At 35.5% G+C, this 20,895-nt stretch overlaps 1 protein-coding gene across 1 annotated transcript; it reads left to right on the forward strand.

Annotated features, from left to right (window-relative positions):
* The first annotated feature begins 6,917 nt into the window (after nt 1-6,917).
* Nucleotides 6,918-20,300, forward strand: LOC112923647 (transmembrane protease serine 11B-like protein). The gene is made up of 10 exons (XM_026003488.1): nt 6,918-6,980; nt 10,441-10,573; nt 12,936-13,054; nt 13,153-13,220; nt 15,719-15,879; nt 16,580-16,618; nt 17,323-17,497; nt 18,454-18,713; nt 19,189-19,331; nt 20,139-20,300. The coding sequence occupies exons 1-10, from the start codon at nt 6,918-6,920 to the stop codon at nt 20,298-20,300; spliced, it is 1,323 nt and encodes a 440-aa protein (XP_025859273.1).
* Nucleotides 20,301-20,895: the final 595 nt, after the last annotated feature.

Consider the following 20,895-nt stretch of genomic DNA (forward strand, 5'->3'; position numbering starts at 1 on the left):
CAGGCTCAGGGCAGGAAAGACTTGCTAAACAGAATTTGAAGCAGAAAATCACAAACTTCAAAAGTTGTGAGAACAGCTGGGGATAAAGGCTCCAGGCTAAGCCTCAAGGATAAATTTAATGAATAGTAGAGAACTGATGCCAGGGGAAGGGACTGTAACTGGCATCTCTCAATTTAATAGCTAAGATCCAAAGATCAGAAAGTACCAGCAAATTTTTGTATTGTTGATGGTATCCCTTACTGTGCAAAAGCTTTTTATTTGTTGTGGTCTCAGTTTAATTTTGCTTTTGTGTTCCTTGCCTGAAGAGATATATCTAGAAAAATATTTCTGTGGCTCATGTCAAAAAAAATTATGTCTGTTTTCTGCTAGGAGTTTACGGTTTCAGGTCACACATTTAGGGTTATAATCCATTTTGAGTTCATTTTTATTTATGGTGTAGGAAAGTGGTCCAGTTTCATTCTTTTGCATGTAGCTGTCCAATTTTCCCAGCACCATTTGTTGAAGAGACCATCTTTTCCCCATTGTATATTTTTGCTTCCTTTGTTGTAGATTAATTGACCGTATAATCATGGTTTTATTTCTGGGCTCTCTATTCTGTTCTATTGATCTATGTGTCTACTTTTGTGCCAGTACCATATTGTCTTGATTGTCACAGCTTTGTAGTGTATCTTGAAATCTGTGATTGTGATACCTCCAACCTCATTCTTTTTTCTCAAGATTGCTTTGGCTATTCAGGGTCTTCTGCACCACAAAGGAAACCATTAACAAAACAAAAAAGCAACCTATGCAATGGGAGAAGATTTGCAAATGATATATCTTGTAAGGGTAATATCCAAAATATATAAAGAACTTATACAACTTAATACCAAAACAAACAAAAAACAAGCTCAAAAGATCCAGTTTAAAAATGAGCAGAGAACCTGAATAGACATTTTTCCAAGAAAGACAGATGGCCAACAGACACGTTAAAGTATGCTCAGCTTACTAGTCATCATAGAGATCTAAATCAAAACCACAATGAAATATTAACTTACACCTGTCAGAGTAGCTAGAATAAAAAACATAAGAAATGACAAGTCTTAGTGAGTATGTGGAGAAAAAAGAACTCTAATGCTCTGCAGGTGGGAATGCAAATTGGTGTAACTATTGTGAAAAATAGTATGGAAGTTCCTAAAAAAATTAAAAATTGAATTATCATTATCATAGGATCTAGTAATACCACTAGTGGGTATTTACCCAAAGAATACAAAAACACGAATTCAAAAAGATATATGAACCTCTGTGTTTATTGAAGCATTATTTACAATAACCAAGATATGGAAGCAACCTAGTGTCCATTCATAGATGAATCATAAAGAAGATATGATAAGAAAGATCTAATGGAATATTAGCCACAAAAACAATGAGATCCTGCCATTTGCAACAACATGGATAGAGCTAGTGAAATAAGTCAGTCAGTGAAAGACAAATATCATACAATTTCACTCATATGTGGAATTTAAGAAACAAAACAAACAAAAGACAAAAAAAAAAGACTCTTAAATACAGAGAACAACCTGGTGGTTGTAGGAGGGAAGGCGGGTGAGGGAAGGGGTGAACTAGATAAAGGGAATTAAGAGTATACTTATCTTGATGAATACTGAGTAATGTGCAGAATTGTTGAATCACCATATTTATACCTGAAATATGACATTGTATATTTATTATACTTCAGTGTAAAAAGAAAAAAAAGTCAAGATAGAGGTTAATGTTGGAGGAAAGTGGGAAGTTAAGACCGTGATAGAGTACTGGGGGAGCTTTTGGAATGGCAGACAAAATTCTGTTTTCTTAATAAAGATAGTGAATACATGGATGTTTGCCTTATACCAAGTCAGTAAACTCATTAAGTAATATAGAAAAAAAAGAAGGAAGGAAAGAGGGAAGGAAGGAAGGGAGGAGAAAAAAAGAAAGAAAGAAAGAAAGAAGAAAGAGAGAGAATGGAAGAAAAAGAAAAGAAAGGAAAAGAGAAAGAAAAAAAGAAAGAAAAGGAAATAAGGAAGGAAGGATGGAAGGAAGAAAGGAAGGAAGGAAAGAAAAGAAAGCACCAGCACTGCTGACATTACCACTGCAACCTCCTGACACCCACAAGCTGGTCTGGTCTCTGACTACTCTAAATTGTTTCTTTGGTCCCAGAAAGCTGAAGAATGGATAGTGAAATATCCATGAACTTTTACCAGAATAAATCCACAAGTGGTCTCATTTCTATCTCAGAAGGCATCTGACATGCTTCTCACTTCTGTTTCACGTGAGTGCATCTAGCTGGCAGAACCTAAACTACAGCCAGCATTCTAACTGCAGAGGAGTCTGGGAGATGTCATTTTTAGCTTTCCAATCTCCGCAGTAGAAAAAGGGACTTTAGAATGAAGCATGAGTAAGTCAATCCACCATATTTACTATAACTTCATTTCTTTTAACCCCTGAATAACATTCCAGAATAACAATATGCCATAGTTTATCAAACCATTCCTCTACCAACTAACAATTTATTTCCATTTTTTTTTGCTATTGCAAACTTTGTAATAAGCATCCTCATATAATCCTGTCTGATTACCTATGCCAGGATAGAAATCCAGGTGGATACCTAGAAGTGAAACTGTTGTTTACAGGGAACTTAGGTATAGAATTAAACAGATGCTCCCTCTAAAGTTGCTGCCTAGATTCTAATTCCTACAGTCAACATATGGAAGCCCATTTCCCCACATTCTTCAAATCCTACCATCCACAGGACATACTTAAATATAAATCAATACAGCATAGCAGATGATTAAATCTAAAATTACTAATTTTATAATTTATAAAAGTACAATAAATATTAACAACCAGAAAAAAGATATCAAAAAGAATAATGCTTTATAGGGAAAGCTTCATGAAGGAAGTGGCAGTTAAGTTGGACCATGAAGCATGAATAAATATTGAATGGGTAGAAATGACAATCCTGAGAGTATTAAACAGCATGAATAAAAGCATGGATATAAGAAAGAACTTGCCATTCAAGGAACGAAACTGTGAGAAATGGCTTAACTAAAGTCATACTTTATTTATTTATTTACTTATTAATTAATTAATTATTTATTTATTTAAAGTCATACTTTAGACAAAGTCATCATTAAGATAATACAGTGTCAAGTACTTGGTAAACATGGTCTCAGCTGATACAACCAAGCATGACATTGTTAGCTTGCATTTTTACATATAAGAAAGCTGAGGCTCAAACAGATTACAACATGCCCTTTGTTTCACCAAACTACCATGGAACAACATAAATAAAAAGAGATGATGTTCTAAAGAGTCTTGAATATCAACCAGAGAAGTTTATATTTTATCTTGAAAACAATTGAAAGTTTTGAAGATTTTAAGCACAGAAAAATGTCATGAATTTGTGTTTTAGGAAGATGAGTTATGCTAATTAACATTATAATTCAGTTCTCTGTTCCAAAGCCTCTTTCTCCTAGAGGACTTTCCGGACCACCCTAAAGATAGTCACCCTCTGCCCTCCCAACACACACGCCACTCTCTACCCGATTATTCTGCTTCATTTCCTTTATTACATATCTCGGATTAAATTCTGCATTTACTATTTTCTTGAGTGTTTGCCTGTTTTTCTCATAAAAGTATAAGCTTTATGAAGGCAGGGACTTTATTATACTCCTTGTTGTAATTCTACTAGGAACAATATGTAAACCTGAGGAAGTTTACAACAAATATTTATTAAATGAATAAATGGAGTGAATAAATGATTTAAGATATGAAAGTTGGTGCCAAGAATCTAGATATCTGTATCCAAAATATCTTAATGACTTCCTGATTTTTTGCTTCTATAAGAATTTGGTGTCACCCAAAAACTTAATCCATATTCATTTAGTAAAACAACTTTTGACTAGATTCATTAGTTCCATTTTCTAGAAATAATTACCAAGGGGGAACTGATATTTCTCACACTAAAACCTATCTCCATCTGTAAATCCATTTCTATAAAAGTATATATACAGTCCCAGAGAGAATTTTTAGACCAAGCATGTTTCAAATGAGTAATGCTGTAGTAGAATTATCATATAAAAAATGTATAGTTAAGTCATTTGTCAGAGACTATTCTGATGGATAGAGGTGGTTTCACTGAGGAGGAGTTCTGCTCCATGAAAGGGCTGGATGGGATCTGAGTCAGAACAATGATTCACCAATCTGTGGTGGTATTTCTTGGGTGGACCTCTTAGGTAACCAATCCAAGTTATGTCTATTCTTTTTCTAAGTATCCAACTCAAAGAGAATTTTCATTTCTTCCTTTAAACCACAGATCCACAGATGTCATCAACACTTGTTAAACGAGTTTCCTTTTAATTGCTTTCTGCTATTGCACCCAACCCTTAAAATCCCAGGTATCATTGTGGTTAGCACATTTACCTGAGAACCACTGACCTGGACAAAAGAAGTACAGAAGTTTCCTTTATCTTATTAACACCAACAGCCATTATATCAGCACATTATGTATAGGTAAGTGGGCGTTCGCTTGCTCAAAATTCTGACATAGTTACAATTAACTGTTTCTCCAATATGACTCCCACCCATGGGTTGCAGTAAAATAATTGAGTTTAGAGGGGGAGTTGTAATGTTTTTCTACAGCATTTTGGATTTTCTGCGTAGAGACACCCCTGTAACATATATGTATTTGTGTCTGGAATCTGTAGTTTTATGTCATGCTTCAGAAGGTTGGCAAGCAGCCTAACATCCTGTGAATGAAAAATGTGTAATTATTATAAAGTAAAAGGAGGAAGCAGAGGGGAAGCATCTTATAAATCAGATGTTAAATTGCTATTGGTGGTGATGATGATGTGACGACTCCTTTGTATTTGTTTAATATCTTGTGCTTTCTTTTTTTAAAAAAAGATTTTATTTATTTATTTGAGAGGGAGCACAGAAGGAGGGGGAGAAGAAGAAGTAGACTCCCCACTAAGTCTAGCGTGGGACTCATTCCCAGGACTCTGAGATCATGACCTGAGCTGAAGGCAGCCACCTAACTGACTGAGGCACTCTATCTTGTGCTTTCTAAACTGCTTTCATAAATACAGTCCTGAATCTCACAGTACCATTGCTTCATTGGTGTTTTCTATGGAATCATATATAAACTATGCATTTTTATCTGTAAAATGTTCATAAACTATAAGAGAATCATGTATAGACATGTGCTATTTATTTTTAAAGTATTTAACTAGATGATTATTGTGTTAAGTGAAGAGTGATTATTAATGCCACTTAAAAAATACTTTCAGCTTACATTTTCATCAAAATACAGTGAACCTAATTATAAAATATTTAATGTTCAGATAATTGTAAAATATAAATGCATGTCTTATGCAAGTATTTCTCTAACATTTTGCATCTTGAGTCAGTTTTTTAGTTAAGACATGCACACACACATGCATATATAATATACAATATCATTATTCATTTAAAAATGTTACTAGAAAGAGTATACTCACTGTGATGGTTTATGGTAACAACTTTTTTTTTAACTAAATAATTTACTGTTGTGCAAATTCTTTATTAGATATGTCGTATTATTCATAACCCTGATGTTTTCTAATTAGCCACATCTCTGATCTATCAGTAAAAGAAAGGGTGATCATACACATTTAATAACTAGAAAGTAAACAATATGATTATTTTGTTTTTGTTTTGCCTATAAGACAGATAAAACTTTGCTGGAAGGATGTGTGTGTGTGTATATGTGTGTGTGTGTGTGTGTGTGTGTGTGTTTTAATAGAGCATCTTCTTCTCCAACATTTTAGCACTTGTATAAAGTCTTCACCTGAAAGATTTCAAAGCATTAATCCATTGTTTCCAAGTACTCCTAGTCACCTAGAAAAGATTCAAGCCCTAAAGTAGTGGTTAACTTCACAGATTGAGGCATTAATCTGCCCAGAGGAGCTTGGAGGGATTTGGAAACATGGTTGTTTCTGCAGATGCTTTTGAGGAGACCTTAGTCAATCTTGTGGTTGCATATGGGTGCCTGCATAATGAATGGCCAAGAGGAAGAAAAGGTATACTAGAGGTAGAAGTAAAAACTTCAATGCTATATTTCATCAATTTCAATTGTTTTCTTAAGGTTAGTTTTCTAGAACAGAGTGGAAAAAGTCTTAGAAGAAAGTGGTGTTTTAGATCCTTGCCAAGGAGCATTGAGATTTCATGGCCAAGAGTTTGTTGTTGTTTTTTGTTTTTATTTTTTGAGGCAAGATATAATTGATATTCTGTATCCTCTTTCAGTAATTCTCCCTGAGTGGTTTTTCAGAAGAATTTATAGTAGTATAAAGTACCAGAAATGTTGGCTAAATTGTTGAGTGATTTTTCTGTGTGGGAAGATTGGGGAGCCAATCTTCCAATCTGTGGGCCATTTTTAAACAGATATTTAATTTGTGTCATGGTGTACAAGCTCTTTAGTTTATCAGTTAAAGGTAGCTACAACTGAGAGAAGCATCTGAACTGCTGTCAAGCAATAATCAAAATGGAAAAAAAGAATAGGAAATGGAAATATAAAACTCTACAGTATTTTTCAGTGAAAGATAAATGGAAATTAGGAAGTTATTTCAGTCCTCTTTTAAGCCATAGTGTCTGGATGAATTCCTAGATACCTTATCTTATCACATTTTAATAGATTTAGATTTATTTCTGTACTTATAAGAATACCAATCCTAAAACTAATTGTAAAGATTAAAGGAAAGAAAAATTGCCCAAATCTATGTGAGGTCCTGTCCTAAGGTAAAGATTTAAAAATAAAACAAAGCAAATCAAGAAATGTACAAATAAATCCCCAGTCAAGAGACTTATAGGAAAAGAATTCGTGAGAATTTATGAGAGACAGAAAAATAAGGAAAGGGTGTGGAGCAATGATTAGAGAACCAAGAGGTAGGCAAGGTAGTTTTGGTGGAACTGAATACCTGGGAGATGAGGTAAGTGCTTACCCATCATTGAAAGGTGGACAAGAGTTAGAATTTTACAGTTAAGAAACATATACTGACAGGGGCACCTGGTGGCTCAGTCAGTTAAGCATCTGCCTTCAGCTCAAGGCTCAGGTCATGATTCCAAGGTCTTGGGATCAAGCCCTTTGTTGGGGGAGTCCCCTGCTCAGCAGGCAGCATGATTCTCCTTCTCCCTCTGTTGGCTGCTCCCCCTGCTTGCACTCTCTCTCCCCCTCCTCCTGTTAAATAAATAAATAAAATGGTTGTTTTTTTTTAAAGAAACATATGCTGATAATTTAGTCTTTTGAGTGATGTTGAACAATGAGACTATAAAAAATCAGAAAAGGCATGAAAAAGTTGAGATAAATTAGTTGTAGTTAGGATGGAAATAAATGTTTGCCTCAGAAAGAGAAATGTCAATTCTATACTATATTTTATATAACAAGCACTAAATTTAGTAATCCAGTTTCACAGCTTTGTTTGTTCCGTTTTTTGATGACTCCTAAATTAACCCCAACCATGGTTCCTCAGTTAATTACTAGTCTGACATCTCCATTTGTGTTGTGGAAATTTAAATGTCTCTTAAATTTTAGATATAAAATATTTACCATTTCCCCCCAAACTTACCTCTCCAAGACTTTGACTCTTTTACTATTCGAGATAAAATCTTATGTCATCTTTGAGATATTCCTATCCTTTACCAAGATAGTTAATTACCAAAGGCTGACAAATACTCTACTATAAATGTTCATCACTTTGTTTCTTTTCTTACTACCACAATCCAGGATGCCATCACTATATTCCCATTGATTATATTAGCCACTTTGCTCATTGGTCCTCCTCTTTCATTTTTCTCCCTCCTTTAAACTGTCATCGTGCAGATTGCAGATTCATCATCCTAAGCACTGCATGTCCTCATCTTACTCATTTCCACAGATAAAGTAAAAAACTCTTTTGATTAGCACTGAAGGCTTTCCATAATTTGTATCCCTCTGATCTATTTATCCTTCATAATCTCATTGTCCTCAATATCTCTTGGCTTCATTTATTCAGTACTTCAACCAATATAATCTATAATGGGTGAGACCCCACAATATGATCTGGTCATAAAACAATAACAACTTCAACAATAATTAATGACATGGACCAGACCCTAAAATGGTCTTGACTAGAGGTGAAAAAACTGCCATGTAAAAATAAAAAATAAAAAATACTCTCAATGTCAATCCATGCTAGGGTGATCCATGGAAGACCTCAACAAAGAGGAGATGAGAGAGTTGAGTGATGAAGTTGACTGGGAGCTCACTGGGTGGACATTTTAGGCAGAAGAATCAGAGTGTGCAAGGACATGGAGGTGGAAACGAGTTTGGTTGTTCATGGAATTCTGAGTAGTTTGAACTGGCTGTAACATAGATTAGAAACAAGTTGAAGAATGAGATGAGATGATACAGGGGTTGCCTTAGAATGGGGGCACTGTTTATTTACAGTAACAAGAAGAAAAAGCAGAGTGTGGGGTATAGATGAAGAGAAGTTCACAAATGTGGTGATGGAGTTGTAAATATTCTCTTCTGATGCTTTTAATTTTCTCAGCTGGACCAGGAAGTAAGGTTATCAGCTAAGATTGAGGATAGGGCAAATGGTGCTGGAGGTTTGAGGGGAAAAAGAAGTATGAAAGAGCTTTCAAAGAGAGTGGAAAAAAAATCAACAGAGGATGTATTAACACACACACACACACACACACACACACATACACACACTAACTTGTTCTTCTGAAAGCATCAACCCAATTTATTTTTATCTGAGATCCAATACATCATACACACTCCCCTCCAAAGCCACTTCTAATCTGAAAACCTTGATTATAGGCCTGGCTAGATTAAAGTTTTCCAATTTTGCCATGAAGATAGCATATAGTTTAGTAAGTATCTTCATTAATAAGAGTGTTAAACTGCAAATTCTCAGACTTTTTCAGAATTTGAATTCATTAGATCTGAGGTAGTGTCTTGTAATCTGCATATGCAATAAGCACTCTCAGGTGATTTTGATCAAGGCTGTCTTCCAATCACACTTGGAGGAACCCCAATATTTAAGGCAAAATCTAAACATCTTTGTGTGGCAACAAAATCCTTGTTGTTGCCTCTGTATGAGGATTTTCCAGAGAAACAGAAACAATAGGATATCTCTTTCTCTATTTCCTTCTCCTCCTCTCTTTCTCTTTTTCTTTATCATTAGATAGATAGATAGGCATATAAATAGATATATAACCATAGAATCTATATATCTAAGATAGAGATATTTTATTTTAAGGAATTTCTTCACACAATTGTAACATTGGGTAAGACTGGAAACTCAGGCAGGATTTTTTTTAAAAGAGAGAGCTCTTTTTAAAAAAAAATTTTTTTATTGTTCAATTTGCCAACATTTAGCATAATACCCAGTGTTCATCCCATCAGGCAGGATTTCTACTCTGAAGGCAGAATTTTTTTCTTCTCATGAAAAGCTCAGTTTTACCTCTTAAGGCCTTCAACCGATTGGATGAAGCCCACTTACTTATAGAGGGTAATCTTAAAGTCAACTGATTATAAATGTTTATTACAGTTACAAGAATACTTTCACAGAAACATGTAGACTCATGTTTGATCAAACAACTTGGCACTATAACCTAGCCAAAGACGACACTTAAAATTACTCATTATACTGTCCAGCTTCATCTTTGGCCAAACCATGACATAGTCTGCGGCAAGGAAGTTGAATTGCTGGCCATTCTTTGAGCACTGCCTGTTGTTCCATCTTACTAGATTGTCTTCTCATGCCTCTTTATCTGGAAAGTTACCCAAATCCCTATTTCAATTTAGGCAATACCTATTTGTTCTCCAAATGAAACATGGTGAAAATACCTAACTTACTCTAGGTTGATCATAGCATGCTACTCTACACAAGATCTCTTTGAACTATAACCATAAATAAGCTAGTAAGAAAGATGGACACTGCTCTTACTCAACATAACACTTCATATTTGTATGTGTTCTATGTATATAATAGGGACATAATAAATAAAATGGAATCATGATCAGATTTCAAGAATTATGATAGGCTTTGGTATAAAGAATTCCTAAGACATTTCTGTTTTTCTCCCTTCTTCCTCTCCATCCTGGCAAGGGCTTCACTTATTGATACTAACTCTGTCACTGGTGGGAGGGAACAAGGCACCATTATACTCCTGAAAAATAATTTCATAGCACAGATCCAGAGAGGTTCTATTTTAAACTTCTTTCCTTTATTCTTTTCCTCCCCATTCTTCTTCCCTCCTTTCTTTTCTTTCTTCCTTTCCTTTCTTTTCCTCATACTTCTGCTACTATGATGCTTAAATTGAACTTCTGGGGGTGAGCAAGAAGAAAGAAGTAAAGATATGGAATGACTGTGATTTTTTTCTGATATACTTTTTATATTCATATCTTTTATTTGCAGACCAGTCATAGCTCCCCGTCCACCTTTGCCGCTATGGATGATTGCCCTCATTGTGTTTGGAGTATTGGCAATCCTGGGAATAACTATTGGTCTCCTGGTTCATTTTCTGGCAGTAGGTTGGTAAAGAATATATTTTTATTTATTTCAGTTTGTTGTAAACTTTATTTCCATTTCTACCAAAGACATAGAGATATTGCAAACAATAAATTACCTATCTTCCTTTAAAATGGCCGTCAGTGACCCAAGACCCAACACCTATGGGACACTTATCTTCAGTTTTTAACACAAGAAGCTGGAGTAGTCTTGAAGAAAGCACCTTAATTTATGGACTCTCCGAATTATGATGTAGTAATCCTGACTTCTCTCCCTTGTTTATCCCAATTCACCTCTAGCAGGTTGCTTCAGCTGGGAGATAGAACACACACCAAAAAAAAGGCACATTACTATGGTTCACTTTTATTTTCACTACTGTCATTCTGTAGGGTCAAAATAGGATTCTATGGAAACATGTCTCTCTCCCAGATCCTGAAGTCTCATTATTCTAATCATAGAATCATTGAAAACTTTTGGAAAGACCTACATTCAACTCATCTTGGGAAGAGATGTATCTATCTCTATATCATTCTTCACTCTAGTGTGTAGTTCACATTTTGGAGAATATTTGCTTCATAGTTTTCAGCCTGGAGTTGTGGTTTTCTTTTGTTTACTTGGAAATGAGCCCCTTACCCTTGTCTTTTGGTCTTTTTATAATCTTAGAGGGAAGGAGAATGTAAAGGAAGTGCTTTTACTCTGTCAAATTTAAATAAAAGTGTTCCCATAATTTATGCTTAAACTCTGTCGTACTCCAGAACACTGTACAAAAACAAAAGTGTGTGTGTGTGCACCCGCACGCATGTGTGTGTGTGTTGTGTGTAAGCTTTAAGTTTTCTTTACAGAAATAAGTTCCAAGTAATCAAGTTATGGAAAAGTTATAAAACAATTTCTTTCTTTCTGCCCCTTATCCATCTTTCTCAATTCATATTGTCATTTGAACTACCTAGAGAAATGGGAATGTTAATTATAAGGTGCAGGTGTGCCTTATGAATATCCCATCCCTAAAGGGTTGTTTTCATTTCACCAGGTACCAACAGAGCTCAGTGACTGATTTCACAGTGACCTCAGCATAATGAGCCATCTCTGTGACCCATTAGGAGTACTGTACAGAATTAAATTAATATTCAATTCCTTGTTCTAGTGTGTGCTTTCTTAGTCTTAAATGTCTTAGACATAAAATATTTAGTTTTCCATTGGCTCTTGGAAAAGTGCACCATGCAGTTATAATAAAAAGTTTGTATCTTGTCAATTCATACATTGAGGAATATTCATGGCAGCCTGATTATCATAATAGGTATAAATACTTAAGAATCTAAATAAAGAACTGAAGGATGAACTGTGAACACTGAATTATAAAAAAGAAAGTTGAATAGTTTCAAGATATATATATTTTTTATTACTTATGGTAAGACCTACCATTGCAAAGTTTGAGTTCTACAGTTAAAGATCCATGACCCCAGACAGACTAACTACAAAGAACAATGTTGGTTTACAAATTATTATTCATAAATAATCCATTTCCAGCATTTTCTTTAGAAGTTTCTGATTTCTTTTTCTATCACCTTTCTCACTGTAAAATATTTTCACCACATTTATAATAGTAAGTCATATTTTATTTTAATTATGGTGCTTTCCTTCTCTACATTCATATAGAACCTGTAAACAATTACCATTATCATTTAATTACATGATATTATTACTCATGTAATGATTTCATTCATATTGAGCCTGTCTCTTCCATCACATAGTCTTCAAAGGTAATGCAAAATAGTATTAATACTTATTTGGTTCTTTCTATATGTTATGGGCTGTATAACAACTTCATATCTATCACATATTAGAGGTAAGATGTATCATATATCAAATGGCTTAGTATCGATGAAAATTTGGGAAGGAAGTATAATGGATTAGGTGTGTACTTTGTAGTCAAATCAAATTTTGATCCTTGGCTCACAGTAGCTGTATGATATCAGCTAAGTTACTGAATATCCGAGACCACATTTCTCCTGAAAAAAGAAATGGGTATACTTCAATGTTTTTTTATAAAGTATCTTCCCATGGTATATAATAAATGGTAAAAATCTTTACTCATAGTCTGGTGGTTATGTGGCAGAAATCTCAATTATAGTGTACAGTCCTGTCTCAATCAAGATATTACTCTTCTTTCTTACCTTTGTATATATCTATATCTGCTGCATTATGGGCCTGATAAACACTTTTCACAACACCGAGGACTTCTAATCAACTGTGCCAGAAAGATATACAGACTTTATCAATGTCAAATATGAGCACAATATTTACTAGTTGATATTACTGTGTGATCTATATTTGCATTTGAAATCCATTTCATTTAAATAACTCTTGGATCATGTTTTTATCTCACAGAAAACACGACATACTATTACCAAGGTAGCTTTAAAGTGTTGGATATCCCATATAACAGAAATTATCAAAAAGAGACATCACTGGAAAATAACCATCTTAGCAAAATTCTTGAGACTAAGGTAAATTAGGATTTTCCTATATTTATTTCATTGTTAGTTCACTGAAATATAAATATATTATTGGAATTTGATATTTGATTCTATGTTCTCTTTAACAGATGGTTGATGCATTTCAAAGTTCTAGCATTTACAGACAATATATTAATTCTCAAGTCATCACGCTGATGTAAGTAACTAATGATAGTTAGAAAAGAGATCAGTCTGTACATACATACATATTTCAAGTACCTCTGTAAAAATAATTTTGAGAGTCAAAAAGCCAATAAGTTACTAACAAACAGAATTATCCTAAGCTAAATGTCAGAATGATTGTTCAATATAAAACCAATATAAAACCAAGCAAAGATTGGACTATCTAGTTTATTCATTAGATCTATTGAGAATTTATTATTCATTAATATTCATTAAATGCCTCATCACTCAGGTTTCTTAAGATATCCAGCAGATAGCAGATGATCCCTTTGACCAATGTTTGATAGTCTAACATTTTTTATTTAGCAGTATACATACAGTATAAATACAGTATAAATACAGACCCTGTTTTCTCATATCTCTCTTCTTGCAAGTCAGCTAAACACCTGTGGAACTACCCAGAATTCTTACAAGGTAGAAAGGAGCATATCTACACCAAGCTGTGATGACAAGGAGGTCCTTCTAGTCCATAACAAGGAGTAAAATAGGCAACGTGTCCTCTGCATGTGGGTTTAACATAGCATGGAATAGCAGAAGGAGGCTTAGAACAGGAATTAATCAACCTGAGCTCACCTTTTGCCACTTGGTAGCCTGAGAGCCTTGGGTGAATCATTATATGACTTTCAGTCTGCTCCCCTATCTGTAAAATACTGAAAATAGCACCCTCACTGCCCCTCTCATAAACCTGTACTCAGGACCAAAGAAGATGTGTATATAAACACATTTCCTATGAATTGCTTTTACCTTCATCAATGCCACCAGACTATGCCTAGCCCTTTTCCCCTTGCTCCTGGAGTTCGTGAGACTCTTGAAATTGCAGAACATGTCAAGATCTTAACTAGTATTAACCTTGAGTGTTGATTTTAGTATTGGAAAGAGATTGGAGGCTAAAATTGAAGGGCCCAGGTATCTTTCGGAGATAATTGCAACCACTGGAAAGTTTCTGCTTTGTTCTCCCATAAATGCAACTCTAGGTATCCATAGGCAGTATGGGCCCAAACATGATGGAGAGGTTTTAGGACAGAAATTTTCATTTTGGTATACCCTTCTATGATAATCAAACTTGTGTGATCTGAGTTTTTCCTAGAGCTGATTACCAATTTATATGACAAAAGGTTAGTTATCTGTCATGGAGAGCCAAAGCATAATAATGCCACTTCAGATGCTAGCCTCAAAGCTGCTTGACAAGCCCTACATGTTCATTAGTTAGCCTCATAGGTTTCTCACATCTTTATGTCCAAATCAATCTTTCCTGAAGACCAAAGTCAGATTCATCTTCCTCAAGCATGGTTTTATTCAACAACTTCTCTCTACTGCTACCCTTTGGCTAGCATTGAAAGTCTTCCTCCATCTGAGCCCAATCTCCTGGACACTATTGTCTCTGTGACTGGGTATAGGAAGACAGTACAATGTAAAAAGCCTGTGTTATAGAGTCAATTGTACTGAATCTGTTCTGAGTTTAGTAGCTATATAACTTTGCACATATTAGGTAACCTCTCAGAGCCTCCATTTTCCTCTGTCCATAAAATGCAGATAATGACACCTATGCTACAGGGTTGTGATGGAGGTTAAATGTGATAATAAATGTGAAAATAAGTACCTAGAACACAGCAGATGTTCAGTAAATGCTAATTAATTGTTGCTATCTTGTTATTCTGGAATAGTACTCCTCTTTTTCTCCCTCCGATGAAATTTGCTGCTTGATAATGAAGTAATAATAACAATGTTTTAAGGTCCAATGTGTATGTCATCTCTTCCATGAAAATTTCTCTGATTCTTTGAGTAAAAAATGACTATCCTTCTTCTATTTGCAGATAAGATAAAATAAGTATCATTGCTTCTGCCTAATTTATTGTAGTATTTTGTATACATGTCTTATCTCCTAGAAATCTGGAAATTCCTGGAGGATAGGAACTATTTGTTAGTTACCCTTGCATCACTAGTAGCACCTATTCCAGTTATTTGTCTATAGCAGTTGCTCAATAAATGATTGATGAATACATGAATAAGTGAGCCCAGTTCTTATGTGGTACTTTTTTTTTTTTTTGGTACTTCTTTTTTAAAAGATTTATTTATTTATTTTAGAGACAGATTGAGAGCACAAGTGGGAGGGGCAGAGGAAGAGAGAGAGAGAATCCCAAGCAGACTCTGCACTAAGCACAGAGCCCAACTCAGGGTTTAATCCCTTTTACATGGTACTTCTACCCTGTGCTTCAGGCCTTTCCTATTTTTCAGATTTGTAGAACTACTTGTCCTCTAAGATGAATATCATAGCTGCATGCATACTGTCACCAAATAAATGTAGGCAGATGGATGATCCTGTGATTACTCAAAGTGAAGGTACTGCACAAACCCATAAAAAGGCAGAATAAGTAAAAATGTGAAAGACCCGAGAATGAGGAAGGAAACGTTATTTTTTGGTAACATATGAAATATGTTTATCTTGTTGAAACATATTTATCTTGTTTCCAGTCCTCATAACAGCAGTGTCACTGCACATATATGGTTGGTATTCAAGGCTCCCAGATCAATGAAGGAAAATACAAGAAGAAGAATTGAAAGCGTCTTACGCCAGATGCTGAGGAACCATGCAGGCTCTTTGACTACAGATCCTAATTCGCTTAGGCTCATGGGTAAGCTTATGTATTAAATAGGAGCAGCGTTACTCTCATTTTTATATTTCTAACATATATTACAAGTACCATGTGCAAAGCTGATACTCAGTTTTTTGAATGAATATGTCATTATTTTATATCAGAGCAGTAATTTATGTTATTGAGAACAGAATAATCAAGTCATAATAATGCCATATCTGAAAGCAGTTCTGGGGGAAAAAACTGCTTCTCATTATAAAACAAATAGCAAAATTTTGAACAGTCCCTATAAGTAATGGTGTGTCTTAAATATTTTTCATAATCTCCTATAATTTTCAAAAATAGCATACAATTTGTCTTTATAAGATAAGTCACTTTTTAAAAGTTATTTTTGTTTACTGACAGGAATCAGGTTCACTTGTGGCTCTTCCTCTTCTAAGAAAAGATACTGGCAATTTTCCATCTTAGATAATAAAGAATACAGTTTCAACTAAATAAAAAAAGGTCTCTCATGTGGAACTATGATGGTGGTATTTTCGTATCAGACATTCACATCTAGTAAAAGAACAATTCAAATAATCTGATATTCTGTCCTTTCTACTGACATTTTATCCTGATAGTCAAAATTATTTCTGGACTGTTCTACAGTGTTGAACCTAGCATCTTACTACATTGGCCCCACAGTCAATGGATTAATGCTAGGTATTATATTTACCATGAGCTTTTTGTTTTATTTCAGAAATCAGTAAGGTTGATGCTGAAAAGATTATCAACAACCGTAAGTCCAGAAACTTCTTATTTAAATGTGCGAGATGGGGATGCCTGGGTGGCCCTGCGGTTGAGCGTGTGCCTTTGGCCCAGGGCGGGATCCCGGAGTTCTGGGATGGAGTCCCACATCAGGCTCCCTGTGAGGAGCCTGCTTCTCCCTCTGCTTATGTCTCTGCCTCTCTGTGTGTGTCTCTCATGAATAAATAAATAAAATCTAAAAAAAAATGTGCGATATGGTCTAAGACATAATAGGATTTATTACTGTTAGCTAGGCATACTTCTAATTAAGTTCTTTACATACAACTCATTTAATCTTCACAACAATCCTAAAGGTAGATATTATTATCATCCCATTTGAGACCTGGAGAAACTAAAGCACTAAGAAGTGAAATAATCTGCCCAAGTTCATCCAGTTTGTGAATGGTGTGGTCAGAACTCAAATTAGGGTTGCAGAGACTGTGGACTTACCCATGACTTTATCTGCCTCCCACAGCTGTCATAATCTCCAAGTGCTGAAGTATCTTGGAGATACTATGCTGGGTATGGAGATGATCCAGGGGCTGCTAGTGATTCCTATGCAGATTACATCCTGTCCTCTTCAGTGCAAGATATTGTCAGATAGAACCACACTAGAATAACTCAGCTCACTCTCTGCTTTATAATCAAATAAGCATTATCTTCCTTCTCTCAATGGAACAAAACTGACTCTGACAGGCTGTGGGATACGAGCAAGGATGTCAGCAACATATGATAGAATCAAGGGAGGTTCCAACGCTCAGAAAGGAGAATGGCCGTGGCAAGCAACTCTCAAAAAAAATGGCCAACACCACTGCGGGGCATCTTTAATCAGTGAAAGATACCTGGTGACTGCAGCACACTGCTTTCAAAAGTAAGTTTACCATGTTGCCCAAGACCAGGGAGACAAAAGAGCCTGGAATAGCTCCAGTCTTCACCTGTTATCCCAGCTTAATTATCAGTAGCACTCTTGTCTCAAGTGTTCTCGTTTGGAAGATAAATTATATAGGAGGCCATTCTAAGATATTCCTGCATTACCTGCAAGAATTCAAAGAGTCATTCATTCTTGATACTACATTTTTTTTTGATACTGCATTTTTTTACATGATTCTTATCTCTCGTCACTTCATACTCCAGATATTCCTAACTACTCATAGTTGCTAAAACACATCATCCTGTTTCATACCTCCCTCCTTCTCTGCACATGCCTGGCCACTTCTCTTTATATTTCAGGCAACTATGACTCAGCTCTATAGTCTTACCCAAAATGCTACTTTCCCTAAGAAATCTCTGTTCCCTAAAGCATGCAGATTTAAGTTCCCCTGTTTTGTTGCCCTGCTAATTATAAAACAAAGTATTTAAGCAAATTATAGCTGTGTTTATGCCTTTCATTAGACTTGAAGTCATGACTATTAATTTAAATTTCTATATTCCCTTTGCTTTACATAGTATATGGTATAGAGACTCAAACAAGATTTTTTTATTTTTTATTTTTTAAATTTTTATTTATTTATGCATAGTCACACACAGAGAGAGAGAGAGGCAGAGACACAGGCAGAGGGAGAAGCAGGCTCCATGCACCAGGAGCCCGACGTGGGATTCGATCCCGGGTCTCTAGGATCGCACCCTGGGCCAAAGGCAGGCGCTAAACCTCTGTGCCACCCAGGGATCCCAAACAAGATTTTTTTTAAATGAATTTAAAAAGTCAGACTGTCACTGCTAATGAGCAATAGAGCAAGGGAATATTGTCATGAAAAGAGTACATTTTATGCAGGCCGTATTTCTATTATTTTGAAATAAATACAAAATACATAATTTTTGTTTCTTTAGGACAAAAAATCCAAAAAACTATACCGTCAGCTTTGGCACCAGAGTAAATCCCCCTTACATGCAACGTTATGTTCAACAAATTATTGTTCATGAGGACTACATCCAGGGTGAACATCATGATGATATTGCAGTTATTCAGCTCAGTGAGAAAGTCTTATTTCAGAATGATGTACATCGAGTTTGTCTTCCTGAAGCTACACAGGTTTTTCCACCAGGTGAAGGAGTTGTTGTTACAGGATGGGGAGCGTTTTCATATAATGGTAAGTTCAGTGAAGGCTTAACATAGTGTTTGGGTACAAAAGCAGCAAGAAAAAATAGTGACCAAGGTACAAAGTCAAAGGCATCATTTACTTAAGGATGCCTAGTTCTCCCAGGAAATGTCTCAGGAAATCATGCATATGGAGTTATGGCTTTGCAAATTGCCTTGGTTTGGAGCGTTCTGTGGAAACCAGTTGGTTGTAAGAACTCCCCAACATGGAGAAACTAATTGAGAAAGTTCTGGGTCAAAGATATAAGAAGAGAGGTAAAGACATAGAAAGGCAGCATTTAAAAGATTTCAAATTATTCTTTGAAAATTTCTGTTTTATTGATTAGGGTGAGGAAACTGAGTGGACTTTCTAATATTAAGAATGAGCAAGAGTCAGATATAGGTTTTATGCACAGAGGAAAGAACAAGTTTTCCATCCTGTTCTGTTTCAGAGCAGCTCTTTTACTGGTAATGTTTACTTCCTTTAGGTAAATACCCAGAGGTACTTCAGAAGGCACCTGTGAAGATTATTGACACAAACACTTGTAATGCTAGGGAAGGATATGATGGTTTAGTATCAGACACAATGTTATGTGCTGGGTACTTGGAAGGAAATAAAGATGCCTGCCAGGTAAGTCTGGACACCAGTCACATCGGCCACATGGTGTATAAATAACTGCTGTTATTTTAGGAAAATCATCCATATGGAGACAATTCTACGCTTCAGTTAATTTGCACTTTGGCAATTCTGTTAAACTCTTTCCAACTTTGGTGCTAAAGTAATTCTCCACTACATGCAACATATGTTTTTAAGTGTTTAACAAATAAGTTGGCCAAGCACTGACTAAAGTCTTTTATAAACAATTTATTTAATCCTCGTCACAACCTTGTGATAGAGATACTATCATTATCATTTTACAGATAAGAAAACTGAGTCAGAGAAAGGTAAAGTGATTTGCACAAGAACACATAGCTAGTAAGTGGAAGAGCTGGAATACAAACCAAGGTAGTCTAGCATCACAGTCCATAATCTTAACCATATTTCAGTAAAAGACTAATCTCAGAAAATTTTCAACTAATTTCAGCCCGTTTCTCTTACCTTCTTGGACTTCTCGTGGTTGGGGTCCTGACGACTTTTCTTAGATATGAAGCCTTGTTCTCCAAATACATCTATAATATTTGTCTCCCAAAAGCTTTCTCATAGAACTAGACCTTATAATTTATCAGTTCATGCTTTCAAGATTCAGGTCAACACCAAAGAGTTCCAGAGAATATATTCCAGCCAAAGATGAGGTGAAGGGCGATGCAGGGATTTACACCATACGTTTTTCCTAGAGTCTGATTGAAGCATGAATCAAAAACTTTATCCAGGCTTATTACTTAGTAAAGCGTCTGGAAGTTAATTCTCATAGTGATCAATATTCTTTGTTTTATTTAGGGTGACTCTGGAGGACCACTAGTTCATCCCAATTCTCGAAATATTTGGTACCTTGTTGGAATAGTGAGCTGGGGAGAAAAATGTGGTGAAGTCAATAAGCCAGGTGTCTATATGCGGGTGACTGCCTACCGCAACTGGATTGCCTCCAAGACTGGTATCTAAGAGAAAAGCATCTTTAGCAACTATCTGAAGTCGTTTTTGCCTGAGGTTACTTTCAACCTTATTTAGTATGCATTTTAAATCAGTGTGTATAATGGCTGTTTTGAAAGAACTGTGGCCCCAAGGGAATATTTATGAACTTTGATTTTAAGCAAACTTGCAAAACAACAAATCTCATATTTAGTCAAGAAGGCCTAAACAAAGAAAGTGCTCCTATCAAAAAGGACTATTACTATTTCTCGACTGCATGAACCCACATCATGGCTGTCTTGCCATAGCATAAAGCTCTTGGTTTTAGTCACTCAGACTTTCTGGAATTATGAAATTATGTCCTTTTCCATTGTAAGTTATCTGGCAGTGCTATGAGAGACTGAAACTAACACTTTCTGAGGGTTGGGTTGGAACGTGCTCTCTCTGGCTTCATGTCATAGCATTTGAGGAAAGGGTATGGTAGTAAACTGATTCTGGCCAGAACTGAGGCACTGAATTAGAGTCTCTTGCTTGTATGAGGGTCTTCAACTCTTGAAATCACTGTGAAATAATTTCACCATCAGCAAAACTCAGCGAAACACATTTTAGACCTACAGAGACCAGGTAC

Source organism: Vulpes vulpes, chromosome 2, assembly GCF_048418805.1.
Source record: "Vulpes vulpes isolate BD-2025 chromosome 2, VulVul3, whole genome shotgun sequence".
In the NCBI taxonomy this organism is placed as follows: domain Eukaryota; kingdom Metazoa; phylum Chordata; class Mammalia; order Carnivora; family Canidae; genus Vulpes; species Vulpes vulpes.